Source organism: Heterodontus francisci, chromosome 43, assembly GCF_036365525.1.
Source record: "Heterodontus francisci isolate sHetFra1 chromosome 43, sHetFra1.hap1, whole genome shotgun sequence".
NCBI lineage: Eukaryota > Metazoa > Chordata > Chondrichthyes > Heterodontiformes > Heterodontidae > Heterodontus > Heterodontus francisci.
In genome coordinates, this window is record NC_090413.1 from 9,811,461 (window position 1) to 9,833,877 (window position 22,417).

At 47.9% G+C, this 22,417-nt stretch overlaps 1 protein-coding gene across 7 annotated transcripts in view; it reads right to left on the reverse strand.

Annotated features, from left to right (window-relative positions):
- Nucleotides 1-22,417, reverse strand: part of LOC137355586 (ultra-long-chain fatty acid omega-hydroxylase-like) — a 162,961-nt gene that overhangs the window by 53,068 nt on the left and 87,476 nt on the right. For 3 of the 7 annotated variants that reach the window (XM_068020866.1, XM_068020868.1, XM_068020867.1), the window contains exons 2-3: nt 5,047-5,257; nt 1,311-1,455 (exon numbers count right to left, since the gene is read on the reverse strand). In XM_068020866.1, the coding sequence (XP_067876967.1) occupies nt 1,311-1,455; nt 5,047-5,257 (356 nt within the window). Of the gene's footprint in view, nt 1-1,310; nt 1,456-5,046; nt 5,258-8,278; nt 8,353-14,046; nt 14,122-22,417 lie in introns of those variants that run through there. The other 4 variants (XM_068020869.1, XM_068020870.1, XM_068020864.1 and 1 more) reach the window with 4 other exon arrangements.

Here is a 22,417-nt window from a genome sequence, read left to right on the forward strand (position 1 = left end):
GGGAACACCACCTTCCCCTCCAAGACACACACCATCCTGACTTGGAACTTTTTCGCCGTTCCTTCACTGTCGCTGGGTTAAAATCCTGGAACTCCCTTCCTAACAGCACTGTGGGTGTACCTACTCCACATGGACTGCAGCGGTTCAAGAAGGCAGCTCAAGGGCAATTAGGGATGGGTAATAAATGCTGGCCTGGCCAGCGACGCCCACATCCCATGAAAGAATAAAAAAAAAACACACCTCTTCTGATAATACAGGCGGCCATTTTCCAATTGGCAAGTTACCCCCTGGAATGTGACCTGATTCACATTTTATCATCAAAATTGAAGTTCTGCCACAAGGACGTTAAAGTAAAAGAGTTCTGAAAGTAAGGACAAACTGGGTGAAGAGAATTCCTCTCCTCCCTGTTCCTGGTCCTTCCAATGGAAACCATTTTGTGTGAGGGTGGCCATTTTGAGTGTAGAATTGGCCAATTAGTGAGGCTGTGAGACATTGAGATGAACCCTGGATGAGGGCCAAACGCCCAGGGCCTGAGAGCTTGGAAACGTCCCCATGGGGCTGGATTTGCTGCTTGCTAATATTCAGCAGATCGAGGTGACACCATCGACCATGATAACCCACCGTAAAGATCCAAGAACAGGAAAATCAATAAACATATTCCAGAGAAACATGGGGATGCAGCTCTTAAATGTCTGAAATATTTGACAAGTTGGAAAAGGGCAAAGGGGTTTAGACAATCGACTTGCCAGCTAAACGTAACACATCGTCCTGTTCTAGAAATCAATCGAGAGGAAAAGCAGGCCGTTTCCATGGTGAGGAGCTGACCTGCCAGGTTTACTGCACCCCGTCCCCAACACCAGATATCACATTGAAAATCCCAGTCCCCCATGACTCTTAGGTCAGAAGCAGTGAAACATTCCTTTGGTATGGATCAGAACAGCACAGATACGATGGGCTGAATGGCCTCCTTCTCTGCTGACACTTTCAATGATTCAATTATATGGCTCAATTTCAAGTTAAGAAAAGCGCTTCTTTCAGCAGCCCTTTCAATCCCTCTCATCGGTCTCAGTTCCTCTGTTTTGGTCTGTCTGCGACCCCGGATCTCGTTCATCTCCCCACCCTCATCCTGGCTGGAACTGGATTGAAACCCAGTCCGAGAGTATTCTTTGGACACACTGAATTACCCTGTGCTCATCTGTGTTTTCAATAAAGAATTCAGAAACCCTATAGGAAGACGATTGTCTAAATTCACTACAAATGCCAGCTACAGGGTTCACTAATGATTAAACTGCCCAAATTTGACTTAATACCTGATGCCAATAAGACAGGTTTAATGTAATCAGGGTGAAACAGCGAGATTAAGGGTAAAACGGGTCCAAACCACGTCTTCATGGTGAGTGGGAACTGTGAAACCAGCTGTGCGATCTTTAGCATTCCTTCCTCATCTGGCTTGATCTACTCCCAATACAGTGAAGAAACAGAAGCCACATTAGACAAAGGCACAGCAAGCGAGAACGATGCTGAATGGAGCAGAAGGCAAAGCAAACAACTAAATAGCCAACAAACAAAACAGTAATGGAGGGCAGCAGTGACCCAGACTGTGATCAGCAGCTACCTCAGCCAAGCACACAGAAATTCAGGAACCAGGAGTTGTGAAGGATTTACAGGAGTCTCTGAGATCCCCCCCCCCCACCCCCCCACTCCACCCCCACACCCAATACAGGCAGTTGGGTGCAGTTTGGAACAAGGAAAGGATTAATATTGGACTGAAGCCACCTACAATCACGTAGTTTACGAGCAGCAGGCAGCTTCCTACCCTGGGCAGGACCAGGCTTGATGTTGGGGCATCAGGAGCAAGGTGGCAGAACCCCAGCTGGCAGTGGCCAGTCCCACTGATGAGCCAAGCCAGACTAACCAAGCCAATCTCCAGCAATGCCCTGCGGGGTAGGAGCCGAGGGGGTCAGGGGTCTGATTATGAGGAATGACATTGGAATAAAACCTGTGAACCTGTGAAAATTAAACTCATACAATCAAACAATCAAACATATGACCATTTCTTTGAAAGCAATTCTTCAAACAGCATGACAGAACTATCTCTGGTTTTATTTACAATATTTACCCCACCGTCTACATAAAATAAAACGATTCAAAAACTACTGAAGATTTTTCAATGAAGAGAACGGGGTGGAGTTTGAAACAGTTGGGAGATAACACATTTCTACTGTTGAAGTTGTGTGAGTTGTCATTCAGGAACCATGGGTTACATTGCTTGCTGTGTGCAGAAACACAGTCTGATTAGGAGGAGATCTGATTTATACAGGGCACCATCACTGTGGGGCTCAGGAACCGGTAGATCGGCAAGAGTTGGGACCCAGTTACTAGAATAGGCCACAAACTCTTCAAAGGGTCGGATGGTCCTGACCCCTGACCCCATGTGCACCCTGACCTTTATGCACCCTGATCCCACCTGTGTCATAGAGTCATAGATTTATACAGCATAGAAACACGCCCTTCGGCCCATCGTGTCTCTGCCAGACATCAAGCACCGATCTATTCTAATCCCATTTTCCAGCACTTGGCCCGTAGCCTTGTACGCTATGGCATTTCAAGTGCTCATTGAAATACTTCTTAAATGTTGTGAGGGTTCCTGCCTCTACCACCCCTTCAGGCAGTGTGTTCCAGATTCCAACCACCCTCTGGATGAAATTTGTTTTCCTCAAATCCCCTCTAAACCTCCTGCCTCTTGCCTTAAATCTATGCCCCCTGGTTATTGACACCTCCGCGAAGGGAAAAAGTTTCTTCCTATCTACCCTATCTTTGCCCCTCATAATTTCGTACACCTCAATCAGGTTCCCCCTCAGCCTTCCCTGCTCTAAGGAAAACAACCCTAGCCTATCCAGTCTCTCCTCATAGCTGAAATGCTCCAGCCCAGGCAACATCCTGGTGAATCTCCTCTGCACCCTCTCCAGTGCAATCACATCCTTCCTATAGTGTGGCGACCAGAACTGTACACAGTATTCCAGCTGTGGCCTAACTAGTGTTTTATACAGCTCCATCATAACCTCCCTGCTCTTATATTCTATGCCTCGGCTAATAAAGGCAAGTATCCCATATGCCTTCCTAACCACCTTATCTACCTGTGCTGCTGCCTTCAGTGATAGATGGACAAGTACCCCAAGGTCCCTCTGACCCTCTGTACTCCCTAGGGTCCTACCATCCATTGTATATTCCCTTGCCTTGTTAGTCTTCCCAAAATGCATCACAGACCAGTATTAATGTGCAGGACATTATGGGGCAGTGAGGGTCCAACCTGGCAGTTACCACATTCACAAGGGGCTCCTCCCCTCCCCGAACTAGAGGCTGCTACACCCCGCAGGCTGGATTTTGTGGAGGAGGCGGGACTCCCGGCACCAGGCCGAAAAGGCAGGGGGAACCCCGCCTCAGCCAGCTCTTGCCCCCTCCCGCTCCCCCCCACCCCACCCGGAGCTATCCTCCGGTGTTTTCAAGCCTAAGTATCCAACGCCGGGGTCCCTGTCCCTTTAAAGATGGGGGTCCAGCCTCGAAGAGGTGCCAGCCAGTCACAGGGCAGCAGCTTAGCAGTATTGGCAGCACCACCGGGAGTGGTGGCCACTGTCAGTACTGCAGAGATCTTGGACCCAGACCCAGCGCTGAAACCCTGGACCTCAAGTAAGTGAGGCGGGGTTGCCGAGGCTAGTCTGGAAGGCCCCAACAAGGGGGGTTGGGGGAGCGTTTGTGTAGTCCAGAGGGAGGGAGGGAGGGAGAGAGGGAGAGGGAGGGAGAGAGAGAGGGAGGGGGGAGGGGAGGGGAGGGAGGGGAGTGGGGACAGGGGAGGGAGGGAGGGGTCCATGGAGTTGTAGGTTTTGCCAGTGGGGGTCCTCCACGGGCCACAGATTGCTCATGGAGGAGGTAGCCCCCCAAGCCCACAGGGAGTGCGCCTCATTTTACAAGGCGTCCTCCCGATGTGTCGGAGGCACCCCCGTGCCGCTGGAGAAATACCAAAGGGAGGGGGAAGAGGCCCTTAATTGGCCGTTTAATAGATCACCATAGGGCCTCAATTGCCCTCTGGGCGGGAAGGCCATCGTCGGCCTATCTCGTTCCCAGCAAAATCTCTGAGGCAGCAACGGGCCCTCTTCGCTCCCACCACCCGTTCCAAATCTATGGCCCCCCCCACCCCCCGCCCACCTCCGACCCCAGCCTCCGACCCCGTCTCGGGTGGCCCATCAAAAGCTCGTATTTACTCACATCCACATTGCTATTAAATTCATAAACAACTGGAATGTCACGTACCTGTTTCCTTCGTCATCTGAATAAAATAAAACATGTTAAAAGTGATGAAAAGCAGAGCCAACGCAATTTAGTAACTTAGACATGAGTCTGGAGCTGAATTAGATTGAGGATGTAGTGTCCCACCGTTCGATACAGAGGGGCTCAGTGCCTGAGAGGAAGTCCATTCCTCAACCCTGGATATAGTCAGACTCCAAACTCCCGTCTCTGGTCCCTCCACACACTGAATGGCCTGCTGCTCACTCCCAGCATTTGCCATTTGAGTTTAGGTTCATTTGGTGCTTTGACTTTAACGAGACCATCTCTGACATATTATGGGCACAACCACTGCAGACTGAGGGGTTCTGGGCTGGGGAAGGTTGAGGGAACATCTCCCTCAGATTGTTTTCCGGAATAAGTTATTCCTGCTTCCTCTGAGCCTTGGAATTGCCTCAAATTCCAACTGCTAGCAGCACCGCCCCCATCCCTTCCCTATTTCTTGGAGCAAACCCAGGATCCCACAATTTCGAGCTTAAAAGCCGCTCACTCCTGATGTCGGAGACACGACTGTGATGTCACAGCGCTGACTCAGACAGCATTAGTCGGCTAAGTGCCTCGGAAAGAGGTGTGGATCCTGAGATACTCCATCCGCTGCTATCCTGCCGGTGGGAGTAAGGTTCATTATTAATTATGATCACTGCTCTCCCGGCTCCGTGACATGCTTGGGATTCCACGGGGACCACACAGCTCTCAGGGCCCTACCATTCCGAGGTGCCCCATCAGCCAGCTACGCCTCGGGGGGCTGTCGAAGCACCTCAGCTTTCTGCAGTTCTCACAGAAGTGCCTCAGCAGTTTGAGGACGTGCAGGACGATCTTGGCGAAGGTGATCAGGGCCAGGGCGATAACGAAACACCACAGGTAGGCCCGGATCGAACCACGGCTCAGGAGAACCTGATCCAGCATCTGCAACATCCTGTCAGAGAAAGACACATCAAACACCAGTCAGTGGAAAGTAGCCATGCTCAGTGATCTGGGTAAATCAGCTTGATATACATGACTGAACTGTATAGAGTGAACATGGTACATCAAGGGAGGGAGACTACCCTGAGGATTGAATCCATGTGGTGTTAGTGGGGTGGGGGGATGGGAGGGAAGGCATAGGGTGGTGATTAGCCTAGTTTTAACCATGTGCACTAATTTTAGTGGAAAAGTCCTTACACACAATACAGTAAATGTACTGATCAAACCTTTTGTCATCAGGCAAGTAAAGCAGCCACAATAATGAAAAAAACACTCGCACACTCAACAACTTAAAGGAAAAAAGAGAAACGGAGGGATGGAGAGATTTATAGGGGGAATTCCACAGCTTCGGGCCTCAGCAGTTGATGGCACGGGCAACAATAGTGGAGAGATTAAAATCGGGGAGGCCAGAAATGGTGAAACACGGGTATCTTGGAGAGTTGCGGGGCTGGAGGAGGTTACAGAGATAGGGAGGGAGCGAGCCAATGGAGGGATTTGAAATAAAAACAGAAAATGCTGGAAATACTCAGCAGGTGAGGCAGCATCTGCAGTGAATGAATGATACAAACATACATGCATATGAATTAGGAGCAGGAGTAGGCCATTTGGCCCCTCGAGCCTCTTCCACCATTCAACAAGATCATGGATGATCTGATTGTAACCTCAACTCCACATTCCTGTCTCCCCCCGAAAGCCTTTCACCCCCCTTACTTATCAAGAATCTATCTACCTCTGCCTTAAAAACATTCAAAGACTCTGCTTCCACCACCTTTTGCGGAAGACAATTCCAAAGACTCACGACCATCAGAGAGAAAATATTCTCCCCATCTCTGTCTGAAATGGGTGATCCCTTATTTTTAAACAGTGACCCCTGGTTCGAGATTCTCCCACAAGGGGAAACATCCTTTCCACATCCACCCCGTCAAGACCCCTCAGAATATTAAATGTTTCAATCAAGTCGCCTCTTACTCTTCTAAACTCCAGCAGATACAAGCCTAGCCTGTTCAACCCTTCCTCCTAAGACAACCTACCCATTCTAGGAAATCCTGGTACATCTCCTTCCCACGACACCTTCCCGTGCAATCACAGGAGGTGTAATACCTGCCCATTTACCTCCTCTCTCCTCACTGTCCAAGGCCCCAAACACTCCTTTCAGGTGAAGCAGAGATTTACTTGTACTTCTTTCAATGTAGAATACTGTATTCGCTGCTCACAATGTGGTCTCCTCTACATTGGGGAGACCAAACGCAGACTGGGTGACCGCTTTGCAGAACACCTCCACTCAGTCCGAAAGCATGACCCTGAGCTTCCGGTTGCTTGCCATTTCAACACACACCCCTGCTCTCATGCCCACGTCTCTGTCCTGTGATTGCTGCAGTGTTCCAGTGAACATCAACGCAAGCTCGAGGAACAGCATCTCATTTACCGATTAGGCACACTACAGCCTGCCGGACTGGACATTGAGTTCAATAGTTTCAGAGCATGACAGCCCCCCATTTCATTTTTATTCTTCGTTATTTTTTCTTTTTTCTTTGTTTATTTTATTTTAGTTTGTTTCATCATTCACTTTTTTTAACCACTTTCTTCATGTATGTGCTCTGGGCCAGGGTTGTTCATTTTTCTGTCAATTAACACCCTCTCTGCACTAACGCTTTGTCTTTCAGCAAACCATTAACATACCATTTGCCTTTGCTCCATGACCTTCTGGTCAATTATTCTCTGTGACCTTGTCCTATCAATGCCTTCCCTTTTGTTATCTCTTGCCCCACCCTCGCTGTATTTGCTTAAAACCTGTTACATTTCTAACCTTTGCCAGTTCTGATGAAGGGTCACTGACCTGAAACGTTAGCATCTGTGGAGAGAGAAGCAGAGTTGTCAGACCTGCTGAGTATTTCCAGCATTTCTTGTTTTTATATCACCCATTCCAGGTATTAATCGAATAAACCTTCTCTGAACTGCTTCCAATGTATTTACATCCTGCCTAAATCAGGAGACCAATACTGTACACAGTACTCCAGATGTGGTCTCGCCAATGCCCCGTATAACTGAAGCATAACTCCCGTACTTTCGTATTCAATTCTCCTCGCTGACAGAAGATAATCGAGCTAAAACACTAACTCAGTTTTTCTCTCCACAGACACTGCCAGACTTGCTGAGTATTTCCAGCACTTTTTGTCTTTATTTCAGATTTCCAGTATGTGCGGTATTTTGCTTGAACTGAGGCCGGGCAGTGTTATGGAGATGGAAGTAGGTGATCTTACTGATGGCATAGATCTGTGGTTGGAAGCTCATCTCGGGGTCAAAGATGACACCAAGTTGAGAACAGTGTGGTTCAGCCTCAGAAAGTTGCCAGGGAGAGGGAAGGAGTCAGTGGTTAATCAGTCTAATTGAGAGCTGGGATGAGGACAGCGAGAATCACAGGGATCATCAGAACAAGGAATAGAATATGACTGTAAGGAATGAGACATCAGGCCTAAAAACAGAAATCAACCTACACATTAACTGCAGTCTAACAGTCATCTGCTGGGACAGGAGGAACAGAATAATATGAAGCAATTCATGACACTTACTCATCCTGCTATGTTCAATTTTTTAAAAAAGTGTCGAAAAAACACAGTTCCCCATTTGCAGAATATGTCGAAACAATAATAGTAAAACTACACACAGAGCTCCATGCACACCTCGAGACTCCATATTACACACAGGATAGTGAGGCACTGGAGAAAGTGCAAAGGTTTGTAAGGATGATATAAGAACTGCAAGTTTCTAACCATCAGGAAAAAATGGAACAGACCGAGACACTTTCCTGCAGAAAAAAAGACTGAGAGGTGACCCGATAGAGGTCTTTAGGATAATGAAGGGGTTTGATAGGGTAGACATCGAGATGTCCGCACTTGGAGAATCAAAACTAGGGGTCATAAGTACAAGACAGTCATTAATAAATCTAATACGGAATTCAAAAAAACTTCTTTACCAGAGAGAGCTGAGAAAGTGGAACTTGCTGCAACAGGGAGTAGATCTGGCAAATCGCATTGATTATCTAACAGTGAAGCCAGATGAGAACATGAGGGAGAAAAAAAAGAAGGGTACGCTGAGAGAGTGAGATGGCGTAAGGTGGGAGGAGGCTTGGGTGGAGCATAAACAACAGCAGAGAACAGTTGGGCTGCTTCTGTGTTGTAAATACCACGTAATACTGTGCACAGGTCTGTACAGACTGGGTAACACTGCACAGGTCTGTACAGACAGGGTAACATGCACAGTTCCGTACAGTCTGGGTAACACTGCACAGGTCTGTACAGTCTGGGTAACACTGCACAGGTCTGTACAGACTGGGTAACACTGCACAGGTCTGTACAGACTGCGTAACACTGCACAGGTCTGTACAGACAGGGTAACATGCACAGGTCCGTACAGACTGGGTAACACTGCACAGATCCGTACAGACTGGGTAACACTGCACAGGTCTGTACAGTCTGGGTAACACTGCACAGGTCTGTACAGACTGGGTAACACTGCACAGGTCTGTACAGTCTGGGTAACACGGCACAGGTCTGTACAGACTGGGTAACACTGCACACGTCTGTACAGACTGGGTAACACTGCACAGGTCTGCACAGACTGGGTAATACTGCACAGGTCTGTACAGACTGGGTAACACTGCACAGGTCCGTACAGACTGGGTAACACTGCACAGGTCTGTACAGTCTGGGTAACACGGCACAGGTCTGTACAGACTGGGTAACACTGCACAGGTCTGTACAGTCTGGGTAACACGGCACAGGTCTGTACAGACTGGGTAACACTGCACAGGTATGTACAGTCTGGGTAACACTGCACAGGTCTGTACATACTGGGTAACACTGCACAGGTCTGTACAGACTGGGTAACACTGCACACGTCTGTACAGACTGGGTAACACTGCACAGGTCTGCACAGACTGGGTAATACTGCACAGGTCTGTACAGACTGGGTAACACTGCACAGGTCCGTACAGACTGGGTAACACTGCACAGGTCTGTACAGTCTGGGTAACACGGCACAGGTCTGTACAGACTGGGTAACACTGCACAGGTCTGTACAGTCTGGGTAACACGGCACAGGTCTGTACAGACTGGGTAACACTGCACAGGTATGTACAGTCTGGGTAACACTGCACAGGTCTGTACATACTGGGTAACACTGCACAGGTCTGTACAGTCTGGGTAACACTGCACAGGTCTGTACAGACTGGGTAACACTGCACAGATCTGTACAGTCTGGGTAACACTGCACAGGTCCGTACAGACTGGGTAACACTGCACAGGTCCGTACAGATTGGGTAACACTGCACAGGTCTGTACAGATTGGGTAACACTGCACAGGTCCGTACAGACTGGGTAATACTGCACAGGTCTGTACAGATTGGGTAACATTGCACAGGTCCGTACAGACTGGGTAATACTGCACAGGTCCGTACAGACTGGGTTACACTGCACAGGTCTGTACAGACTGGGTAACACTGCACAGATCCATACAGACTGGGTAACACTGCACAGGTCCGTACAGATTGGGTAACACTGCACAGGTCCGTACAGATTGGGTAACACTGCACAGGTCCGTGCAGATTGGGTAACACTGCAGAGGTCCGTACAGATTGGGTAACACTGCACAGGTCCGTACAGACTGGGTAATACTGCACAGGTCTGTACAGACTGGGTAATACTGCACAGGTCTGTACAGTCTGGGTAACACTGCACAGGTCTGTACAGATTGGGTAACACTGCACAGGTCTGTACATCCTGGGAAACACTGCACAGGTCCGTACAGACTGGGTAACACTGCACAGGTCCGTACAGATTGGGTAATACTGCACAGATCTGTACATCCTGGGAAACACTGCACAGGTCCGTACAGACTGGGTAACACTGCACAGGTCCGTACAGATTGGGTAATACTGCACAGGTCTGTAAATCCTGGGAAACACTGCACAGGTCTGTACAGCGTGGGTAACACTGCACAGGTCCGTACAGATTGGGTAATACTGCACAGGTCTGTACATCCTGGGAAACACTGCACAGGTCTGTACAGACTGGGTAACACTGCACAGGTCCGTACAGACTGGTTAACACTGCACAGGTCCGTACAGTCTGGGAAACACTGCACAGGTCCATACAGTCTGGGAAACACTGCACAGGTCCGTACAGACTGGGAAACACTGCACAGGTCAATACATGCTGGGGAACACTGCACAGGTCCATCCAGTCTGTTCGTCACTGCCTCCCTCGGCCACCTGCTCTGCATCTTGTTACTTAGGAACATGGGAATAATAGGAGGCCATTCAGCCCCTCCAACCTGTTCCACGATTCAATGAGATCATGGCTGATCTGCAACCTAAGTCCCTGGGCCTTTGCCCCATATTTCTTAATATCTTTGATTGACAAAAAACTACCAATCTGAGATTTAAAATTAATCATTGGTTGAGCATTAACTGCCATTTGTGGAAGAAAACTTCAAATTTCTATCACGTTTTCATTTCTTAATTTCACTCCTGAAAGGTCTGACTCTAATTTTTAGACTACGGCCCCCTAGTCCCAGACTCTGCAACCAATGTCATTTAATCCCCCGACTGATACCATCTCTAATAGTTTCACCTCTTACCATTCGATTTGAAGAGCTATTTGGTTTCTCTACAGACTCTCTGCTTTGCTTCCCCCACCTCTTCATTCTGTTCTCCAAGGACAACCCCCCAAACTCCAGGACTGTTCCCCAGTTCACACCAAATGACAAAGCCTCTCTTTTCACCACAGCTGCCGATGGACCTCCTTTCTATCTCCAGCAATTTCTATTTTCATGTCAGCCTCACAAACTTCTCAAAATTACCTGCTGCTTTATCACAGAAAGTGGTTTTACACCTTGTAGGTCCAGTGACTTACTGCCTGAATTGGGTCACATTCCACTGATATTACAGTGTTGAAGGATATTTCCTGGTACATTAGGGACTAAATTATACAACAATCTGTCAACGTCATATTACCCAGACCCTGGGGTTAGGGGAAAGGATGGATCCTGGGGTTTGTAGGGGGAAAATGTGTCTGGGGTTTGGGGGATGGGTTTAGGGTTTGGGGGATGGGTCTGGGGATGGGTTTGGGGGAATGGGTCTGGGGGTCTGGGGGATGGGTCTGGGGTTTGGCGGATGGGTCTGGGGTTTGAGGAATGAGTTTGGGGTTTGGAGTTTGGGGGATGGGTTTGAGGTTTGGGAGATGAGTTTGGGGTTTGGGGAATGAGTTTGGGGTTTGGGGGATGGGTCTGGGGACTGGGGGATGAGTTTGGGGTTTGGGGGATGGGTCTGGGGTTTGCCCTTGAGGTTTGGCTGCTGCTGTTGGAATTGTGCAGTTTAGCGTGAGTGAACTCCCGGTTTCTGTCATCAGTCACTGAAGGGGGAGAGCATGGGCTTAATGACACTCGACCTTGATCCCTCTGCTTTACGGCCTTGCATTATAGCTCTTGATGCTTCGCCTCGATTTCTCAATAAATAAACTGCCAGAAATGCAAGGCTTTTGCTCAACAGGTGTCGGCTGCAGTTAGTGATTCAGTTAACAAATCTCTAACCTCACTGTTCACCCACTCGAGTCTTCATTGTGCAGGACTGCTCACTTCCACAGAGAGTCGACCTCAGTGAACACTGTTCATTACATATGGGGAGACCCCTTGCACTGCAACTAAAGCTCTCATTTTAAGTTAGATTCTGTTACTATCAGGAGTCCTGGTAATGTGGAGCATGGATTCCAGCCTCCCACTGCCCCTGAGCCCCGAAAACCCGGCCCCCCGAAGCCCAGGCAGCTCAGCCATGTTGGTGCTTTTTCATGGTTACATTTCATGGAAATATCGGCTGTCATACTGCTGGATAAATCCAAAACTGGATCAGTTAAGAACTGCCATTTCTAAACCTTAGGCCCTCGAGGATCTCCCACCATGACTCATACAAAGATAGAGTGAGCAGTGAGGGAAACACAGCAACAGGGGGACGCCATTCAGCCCTTCCAGCCTGTTCAGCCATTCAATGAGATCATGGCTGATCTTCCAGATATCTCTATATACCCACCTTTGCCCCATATCCCTTAATACATTTGTTTAACAAAAGTCTATCAATCTCAGATATAATATTAACAAGTTCCCCAACATCAACTGCCATTTGCGGAATTGAGTTCCAAACTTCTGCCACCCTTTGTGTGTCAAAGTGTTTCCTAATTTCACACCTGAATTTCACTCTGGCTTTAATTTTTAGACGATGCTCCCTGATCCTAGACTCCCCAACTAATGAGAATGGTTTCTCTCTATTTACCTGATCTGTTCCCCTTAATATCTTGAAAACTTCGATCAAATCACCCATTAACCTTAACAGTCAGGATTGTATTTGCCTCCACCACACTTTCAGGCAGTGGAGTCCAGACCGTAACCACTCGATAAATTAAAAACCTCTTCCTCATGTTGTCTTTGGTTCTTTTGCCAATCACCTTATAATGATTGTCCTCTGGTTTTTGACCCTTCTGCCAATGGGAACAGTTTCTCCCAGTCTACTCTGTCCAGACTCCTCATGATTTTGAACATCTCTATCAAATCTCCTCTCAACCTTCTCTCCTCTAAGGAGAACAATCACAGCGTCTCCAGTCTATCCATGTAACTGAAGTCCCTCAGTCCTGGAACCATTCTTGTAAATCTTTTCTGTATCCTCTCTAAAAGCCTTCACATTCTTCCTAAACTGTGGTGCCCAGAATTGGACACAATACTCCAGTTGAGGCCAAACCAATGATATATAAAGATTCACCATAACTACCTTGTTTTTGTACTCTATGCCTCAACTTATAACACCCAGGATCCCTTTTTTTAACCACTCTCTCAACTTGCCCTGCCACCATCAATAATTTGTGCACACATACCCCCAGGTCTCTCCGTTCCAGCACCCCTTTAGAATTGTACCCGTTTATTTTATATGCCTTTCCTCATTCTGCTGACCAAAACATATCATTTCACACTTCTCTGCATTAAATTGCACCTCCATGTGTCTGCCCATTCCACCACCTTGTCTACGTCCTCTTGAAGTCTATCATTATCCTCCTCACAGTTCACAATACTTCCAAGTTTTGTGTCATCTGAAAATTTTGAAATTGTGCCTGTACACCCAACACATTAATATACATAAAAAATCAATGGTCCTAGTACCGAACCCGGGGAACCCAATTGTATACCTTCCTCCAGTCCGAAAAACAACCGTTCACCACCACTCTGTGTTTCCTGTCACTCTGCCAACTTGGTATCCATGCTGCCACCGTCCCTGCTATTCTATGGGCTTCATATTGGTGGGAGTAGTCAGCAGAGTGTCACAGGGACTGGTCCCAACAGAGTTAGAAACAGATCCCAGCACAGGGGCAGCTCCCAATAGAGCTATGGAGACAGATGTCAACGCAGAGACTCGCCCAAATAATGTTACAAAGACAGATCCCATTAGGGGAAAGTGCCAACAGAGTGTGAGACAGGTGACAGCTCAGTGCCAGAGACTGATTCCAGCAGTCACAGCGACAGAGCTAAAGAGACAAACTCCTGCAGAGAGCCAGAGACGGGTCACAGAGACCCATTCCAACAGTCCCGGCAGAGTCACCAGCAGAGACTGAGACAGGACACCAGCAGCTTCCAGCAGAGTGACTGTGGACTCAGCAGGTTCAGTGTCGGTGCCCCCTGCTCTAAGCGCAGCGCCTGTACCTGTACCTGGATCTGGATCTGGACCTGGATCTGGATCCTGCTCTGCAGCTGCAGCTGAAGTTGCTGCTCGGGGGCTCCGCCTCCTCGCCGCTCATTGGCCAGTCCTACACAGTTTGCACAGCCCCCTAGTTTTCCTGGAGCAACTATTGGCCAGAGGTGGGATTGACAGCTCAGCTGACCAATAACAAGACATCATGTTGTGTAAAGCGTAACCCACCTGGAGTTTCCGTAAACAGAGCGTAAACTTTCAGCAACTGGCACCGGATCCGTGAGAGAGAGAGACCCGGGATAGGGACCGGGAGAGCCTGGCACAGACCCGGGATAGGGACCGGGAGAGCCTGGCACGGACTCGTGATAGGGAATGGGAGAGCCTGGCAGAGACCCGGGATAGGGACTGGGAGAGCCTGGCAGAGACCCGGGATAGGGAATGGGAGAGCCTGGCACAGACTTGGGATAGGGACTGGGAGAGCCTGGCAGACACCCGGGATAGGGACTGGGAGAGCCTGGCAGAGAGCCGGGATAGGGAATGGGAGAGCCTGGCACAGACTTGGGATAGGGACTGGGAGAGCCTGGCAGAGACCCGGGATAGGGACTGGGAGAGCCTGGCACGGACCCGGGATAGGGAATGGGAGAGCCTGGCACAGACTTGGGATAGGGACTGGGAGAGCCTGGCAGAGACCCGGGATAGGGACTGGGAGAGCCTGGCACGGACCCGGGATAGGGACCGGGAGAGCCTATCACGGACCTGGGATAAGGAATGGGAGAGCCTGGAACAGACCCGGGATAGGAAGAGCCTTGCACAGACCCGGGAGAGGGAATGGGAGAGCCTGGCACGGACTCGGGATAGGGAATGGGAGAGCCTTGCACAGACTCGGGATAGGGAACGGGGCAGCCTGGCAAGGACCCGGGAGAGGGAATGGGAGAGCCTGGCACGGACTCGGGATAGGGAACGGGAGAGCCTTGCACAGACTCGGGTTAGGGACCGGGAGAGCCTGGCACGGACCCGGGATAGGGAACGGGAGAGCCCGGCACAGACTCGGGATAGGGAATGGGAGAGCCTGGCACAGACTTGGGATAGGGACTGGGAGAGCCTGGCACAGACCCGGGATAGGGACCGGTAGAGCCTATCACGGACCCGGGATAAGGAATCGGAGAGCCTGGCACAGACCCGGGAGAGGGAATGGGAGAGCCTGGCACGGACTTGGGATAGGGACTGGGAGAGCCTGGCACAGACCCAGGAGAGGGAATGGGAGAGCCTGGCACGGACTTGGGATAGGGACTGGGAGAGCCTGGCACAGACCCGGGATAGGGACCGGGAGAGCATGGCACAGACCCGGGATAGGGACCGGGAGAGCCTGGCACAGACCCGGGATAGGGACCGGGAGAGTCCCTGTGCTGTAAAACTCTATGACTCCATGACAAATGGCAATATGTGCCCGCAGCTCACCAGCCTCATTTACCACGCTCCATACATTTACACACATGCAATCCAAACCCACCTTGTTTCGCTTCATATTTCCCCGTTCTTTCCTATTTCTGAACTGCTCTTTATTCTAATGCTGTTTGTGTCTCCATGCACTTTGTATCTTCTCTCAAATGCTTCATCCTGGTGCCCCAGGGTCTGCCGAATTAGTTTTAACCCTCAAATAAAAACAAGAAATGCAGGAAAATGTAGCTGGTCTGATTAGTAAGTTTGCGGACGACACAAAAGTTGGTGGATTTGCGGATAATGATGAGGATTGTCAAAGGATACAGCAGGATATAGATCGGTTGGAGACTTGGGTGGAGAAATGGCAGATGGAGTTCAATCTGGACAAATGTGAGGTAATGCATTTTGGAAGGTCTAATACAGGTAGGAGGTATATGGTAGATGGCAGAACCCTTAGGAGTATTGACAGGCAGAGCGATCTGGGCGTACAGGTCCACAGGTCACTGAAAGTGGCAACACAGGTGGATAAGGTAGTCAAGAAGGCATACAGCATGCTTGCCTTCATCGTTCGGGGCATAGAGTATAAAAATTAGCAAGTCATGCTGCAGCTTTACAGAACTTTAGTTAGGCCACACTTCGAATATTGCGTGCAATTCTGGTCACCACACTACCAGAAGGACGTGGAGGCTTTGGAGAGGGTACAGAAGAGGTTTACCAGGATGTTGCCTGGTCTAGAGGGCATTAGCTATGAGGAGAGGTTGGATAAACTCGGATTGTTTTCACTGGAACGACGGAGGTGGAGGGGCGACATGATAGAGGTTTACAAAGTTATAAGTGGCATGGACAGAGTGGATATTCAGAAGCTTTTTCCCAGGGTGGAAGAGTCAGTTACTAGGGGCCATAGGTTTAAGGTGAGAGGGGCAAAGTTTAGAGGGGATGTGCGAGGCAAGTTCTTTACACAGAGGGTGGTGAGTGCCTGGAACTTGCTGCCAGGGGAGGTGGTGGAAGCAGGTACCATAGAGACGTTTAAGAGGCATCTTGACAAATACATGAATATGATGGGAATAGAGGGATACGGACCCCGGAAGTGCAGAAGGTTTTAGTTTAAGCAGGCATCAAGATTGGCGCAGGCCTGGAGGGCTGAATGGCCTTTTCCTGTGCTGTACTGTTCTTTGTTCTTTGAAATACTCAGCAGGTCTGGCAACATCGGTGGAGAGAGAAGCAGAGTTAACGTTTCAGGTCAGTGACCCTTCATGATGCTTCACAGAAATACAAGCGGGCAGAAATGAACATGGAACCAACGAAGGAAACGTCAGGAGGGATGATAATAAGTCTTGACGCTTAAAGGTGGAGATGGAGGTACAAAGGCTGAGGGACAGAATTCTAAACGTTTTGGCTGATACAACACCAATGAGAGGCAGGAGAAGAATTTGAGGAGGAGATGGAGGACAGATCGAGTTGAGAGAAGGAGGCCAAAGGCATGGCCTACTCGAAGGAGTCTGAAGACATGGTTCTATTAGGACAACAGGCTGAAGGTATAGTTTATTAGGAGAGGAGACTGAAGACATGATTGTTGAGGTGGAGGTTTGTGAAAATACCGAGAGCAGTAACGAGGCCCGGGCTTTAGGGAGATTTCCAGGGTGGAATTGGATGGGCAGTTGTGGTGGTTTGGTATGTTGCAAAGTGTGCCTAAAGGAACAGAGGAGGGCAAAGTGCACGGGAAGTTCCGAGTTGAAAGACTGAAGTGAGCATGCTGGATTGTGGAGCTGGGGAAGATTATTGAGCTGATGGATGGGAGGGAGGAACAAGACCTGAGAGATTTTTGAAGAGAAACGAATGTTATGAATTCAGAGCACTGATATCCCAAACTGCTGGGTGTTCTTAGAAGGCAAATAAAGTGAACCTTGTTTGTTGACATATTCTCATTTTCACCTCATGAGCAGATAGCCATCCAGTTTTATTAAATGAGCAGAAATTGCTGGAAATAGCAAAGGTATTCCTAAAGAATTTTCTTCAACATTCTTTGAATTGTCTCAGGAGGCCAATGTAACTCAAGGAAACCAATCCACAATTGCGACTGAATTTTAAGTGACAGTAGCTTGAAGATGGCTGTCCATTGTTGACCACTTTCTACAGGGTTGTGGAAACATGATTCTTTAGCTGACTATGGATATGTTTTCTCCAACACTAAATGTTGCCGTTAAACTCTTACCTTGTTATTAGTTCAATATGACGATTGAAGACTATCAGCTCCCCTTGCTGGCCAAAAAGAGTGATGCATCAAAAAGTTCAATCACAAACTCCAAAAACTGCAAACAAAATCAGATAAAGCTTCACAGACAAACAAGGATACTGGGGTGGGTACAGGGGTTACCCTGAACTGTAACCCAGCTATGAATTAATCCATGAGCAGCGTCTGACAAAGCAATTCATTGGCAATGAACGGATGAGCGTGGCAGTATTAAGCGGTTTTTCAATGTCAGGGTGCACGGAAAGAAAGATTTCGTTCAGTTGCCAAAAGCCTCAGTCCCAGTTTGCAGCGAATCTCAAACACAGTCCCACCATCTGAGCTTCCCTTATTTCTTGGGACCATTATCAGGCAGGATGAAATGATAGTGATCATCAGCAGTATTATCATCACCCGTGACAGCACCATCCCCTAAATTATAATAAAGGGGCACACGACCCAAAACCAAACCTACACAACAAAACATTACACACTCACCCCATCACCATACGTTCACTCAAACACGTTACACATTGTCCCATCACCATCCCTTTATCTAACTCAGAACACACTCACCCAATCGCCACGCCTTCACTCTAACAGATGTCACACTCACCCCATCACCATCCCATCACTCTAACTCATTACACACTCACCCCATCACCATCCCTTCGCGCTAACTCATAACACACTCATCCAATCATCAAACCTTCACTCAAAAATATTACACATTCACCCCATCAACATCCTAAACACATTACACACTCAGTCTATCACCATGGACTCACTGTCACACATTCCACACTCATCCCACAACCATGCCCTCAACATATCACACAGTGATTGTATCACCATACCATCACTCGAGCATTTTACACTTTCATTCCATCACCACCTCTTCACTCTAAAACATTACACACTCACCACTCACCATCCCTTCGCTCTAATTCATTATACACTCACCCCATCAACATCCCTTCACTCCAACACATAATACACTGACCCCATCACCATCCCTTCACTCTAAAACGTTACACACTCACCCCATCACCATCCCTTCACTCTAACACATAATACACTGACCCCATCACCATCCCTTCACTCTAACACGTTACACACTCACCCCATCACCATCACTTCACTGTAACACATTATACACTGACCCCATCACCATCCCTTCACTCTAACACGTTACACACTCACCCCATCACCATCACTTCACTGTAACACATTATACACTGACCCCATCACCATCCCTTCACTCTAACATGTTACACACTCACCCCATCACCATCCCTTCACTCCAACAAATTATACAATTCCTTCACTTTAACACTTTATACACTCACCCCATCACCATCCCTTTACTCTAATAATTGATACACTCACCCCATCACCATCCCTTCACTCTAAAACATTACACACTCACCCCATCACCATCCCTTCACTCTAATAATTGATACAATCACACCATCACCATCCCTTCACTCTAACACATGACACACTCACCCCATCAGAATCCCTTCACTCGAACAAATTATACACTCACCTCATCACCATCCCTTCACTCTAACACATTATACACTCACCCCATCACCATCCCTTTACTCTAATAATTGATACACTCACCCCATCACCATCCCTTCACTCTAAAACATTACACACTCACCCCATCACCATCCCTTCACTCTAATAATTGATACAATCACACCATCACCATCCCTTCACTCTAACACATGACACACTCACCCCATCAGAATCCCTTCACTCGAACAAATTATACACTCACCTCATCACCATCCCTTCACTCTAACACATTATACACTCACCTCATCACCATCCCTTCACTCTAATACATTATACATTCACCCGACCACCATCCCTTCACTCTAACACATTATAAACTCACCCCATCATCACCCTTCACTCTACCACATTACACACTCACCCCATTAACATCCCTTCACTCTAACATATTATACAGTCACCCCATCACCATCCCTTCACTCTAACACATTATATACTCACCCCATCATCACCCTTCACTCTAACACATTACATACTCACCCCATCACCATCCCTTCACTCTCTCACATTACAAACTCACCCCATCACCATCCCTTCACTCTAACACATTACACACTCACCCCATCACCATCCCTTCACTCTCTCACATTACAAACTCACCCCATCACCATCCCTTCACTCTAACACATTACACACTCACCCCATCACCATCCCTTCACTCTCTCACATTACAAACTCACCACATCACCATCCCTTCACTCTAACACATTACAAACTCACCCCATCACCATCCCTTCACTCTCACACATTACACACTCACCCCATCACCATCCCTTCACTCTCTCACATTACAAACTCACCCCATCACCATCCCTTCACTCGAACACATTACACACTCACCCCATCACCATCCCTTCACTCTCTCACATTACAAACTCACCCCATCACCATCCCTTCACTCTAATACATTATACAATCACCCTATCACCATCCCTTCACTCTAACAAATGATACAATCACCCCATCACCATCCCTTCACTGTAACACATTATACACTCACCCCATCACCATCCCTTCACTCTAACATGTTACACACTCACCCCATCACCATCCCTTCACTCCAACAAATTATACAAACCCTTCACTCTAACACTTTATACACTCACCCCATCACCATCACTTTACTCTAATAATTGATACACTCACCCCATCACCATCCCTTCACTCTAATAATTGATACACTCACACCATCACCATCCCTTCACTCTAACACATTACACACTCACCCCATCAGCATCCCTTCACTCTAACAAATTATACACTCACCCCACCACCATCCCTTCACTCGAACACATTATACACTCACCTCATCACCATCTCTTCACTCTAATATATTATGCACTCAACCTATCACCATCCCTTCACTCTAACACATTACACACTCACCCCATCAGCATCCCTTCACTCGAACAAATTATACAATCACCCCATCACCATCCCTTCACTCGAACACATTACACCCTCACCCCATCACAATCCCTTCACTCCAATACATTATACATTCACCCTACCACCATCCCTTCACTCTACCACATTACACACTCACCCCATCAACATCCCTTCACTCTAACATATTATACAGTCACCCCATCACCATCCCTTCACTCTACCACATTACACCCTCACCCCATCACCATCCCTTCACTCTAATACATTATACATTCACCCTACCACCATCCCTTCACTCTACCACATTACACACTCACCCCATCAACATCCCTTCACTCTAACACATTACACACTCATCCCATCACCATCCCTTCACTCTAACAAATTATACAATCACCCCATCACCATCCCTTCACTCTAACAAATTATACAATCACCCCATCACCATCCCTTCACTCTAATACATTATACACTCACCCCATCACCATCCCTTCAGTCTAAAACATTATACATTCACCCCATCATCATCCCTTAACTCTAACACATTACACACTCACCCTTTCTACCATCCCTTCACTCTACCACATTACACACTCATCCCATCAACATCTCTTCACTCTAACACATTATACACTCACCCCATCACCATCCCTTCACTCTAACACATTATACATTCAACCCATCACCATCCCTTCACTCGAACAAATTATACAATCTCCCCATCACCATCCCTTCACTCTAATACATTACACACTCACCCCATCAACATCCCTTCACTCTAACATATTATACAGTCACCCCATCACCATCCCTTCACTCTAACACATTATATACTCACCCCATCATCACCCTTCACTCTAACACATTACATACTCACCCCATCACCATCCCTTCACTCTCTCACATTACAAACTCACCCCATCACCATCCCTTCACTCTAACACATTACACACTCACCCCATCACCATCCCTTCACTCTCTCACATTACAAACTCACTCCATCACCATCCCTTCACTCTAACACATTACACACTCACCCTACCACCATCCCTTCACTCTCTCACATTACAAACTCACCACATCACCATCCCTTCACTCTAACACATTACAAACTCACCCCATCACCATCCCTTCACTCTAACACATTACACACTCACCCCATCACCATCCCTTCACTCTCTCACATTACAAACTCACCCCATCACCATCCCTTCACTCGAACACATTACACACTCACCCCATCACCATCCCTTCACTCTCTCACATTACAAACTCACCCCATCACCATCCCTTCACTCTAATACATTATACAATCACCCTATCACCATCCCTTCACTCTAACAAATGATACAATCACCCCATCACCATCCCTTCACTGTAACACATTATATACTCACCCCATCACCATCCCTTCACTCTAACATGTTACACACTCACCCCATCACCATCCCTTCACTCCAACAAATTATACAATCCCTTCACTCTAACACTTTATACACTCACCCCATCACCATCCCTTTACTCTAATAATTGATACACTCACCCCATCACCATCCCTTCACTCTAAAACATTACACACTCACCCTCTCACCATCCCTTCACTCGAACACATGATACACTAACCCCATCACCATCCCTTCACTAAAACATTATATACTCACCCCATCACCATCCCTTCACTCTAACATGTTACACACTCACCCCATCACCATCCCTTCACTCCAACAAATTATACAATCCCTTCA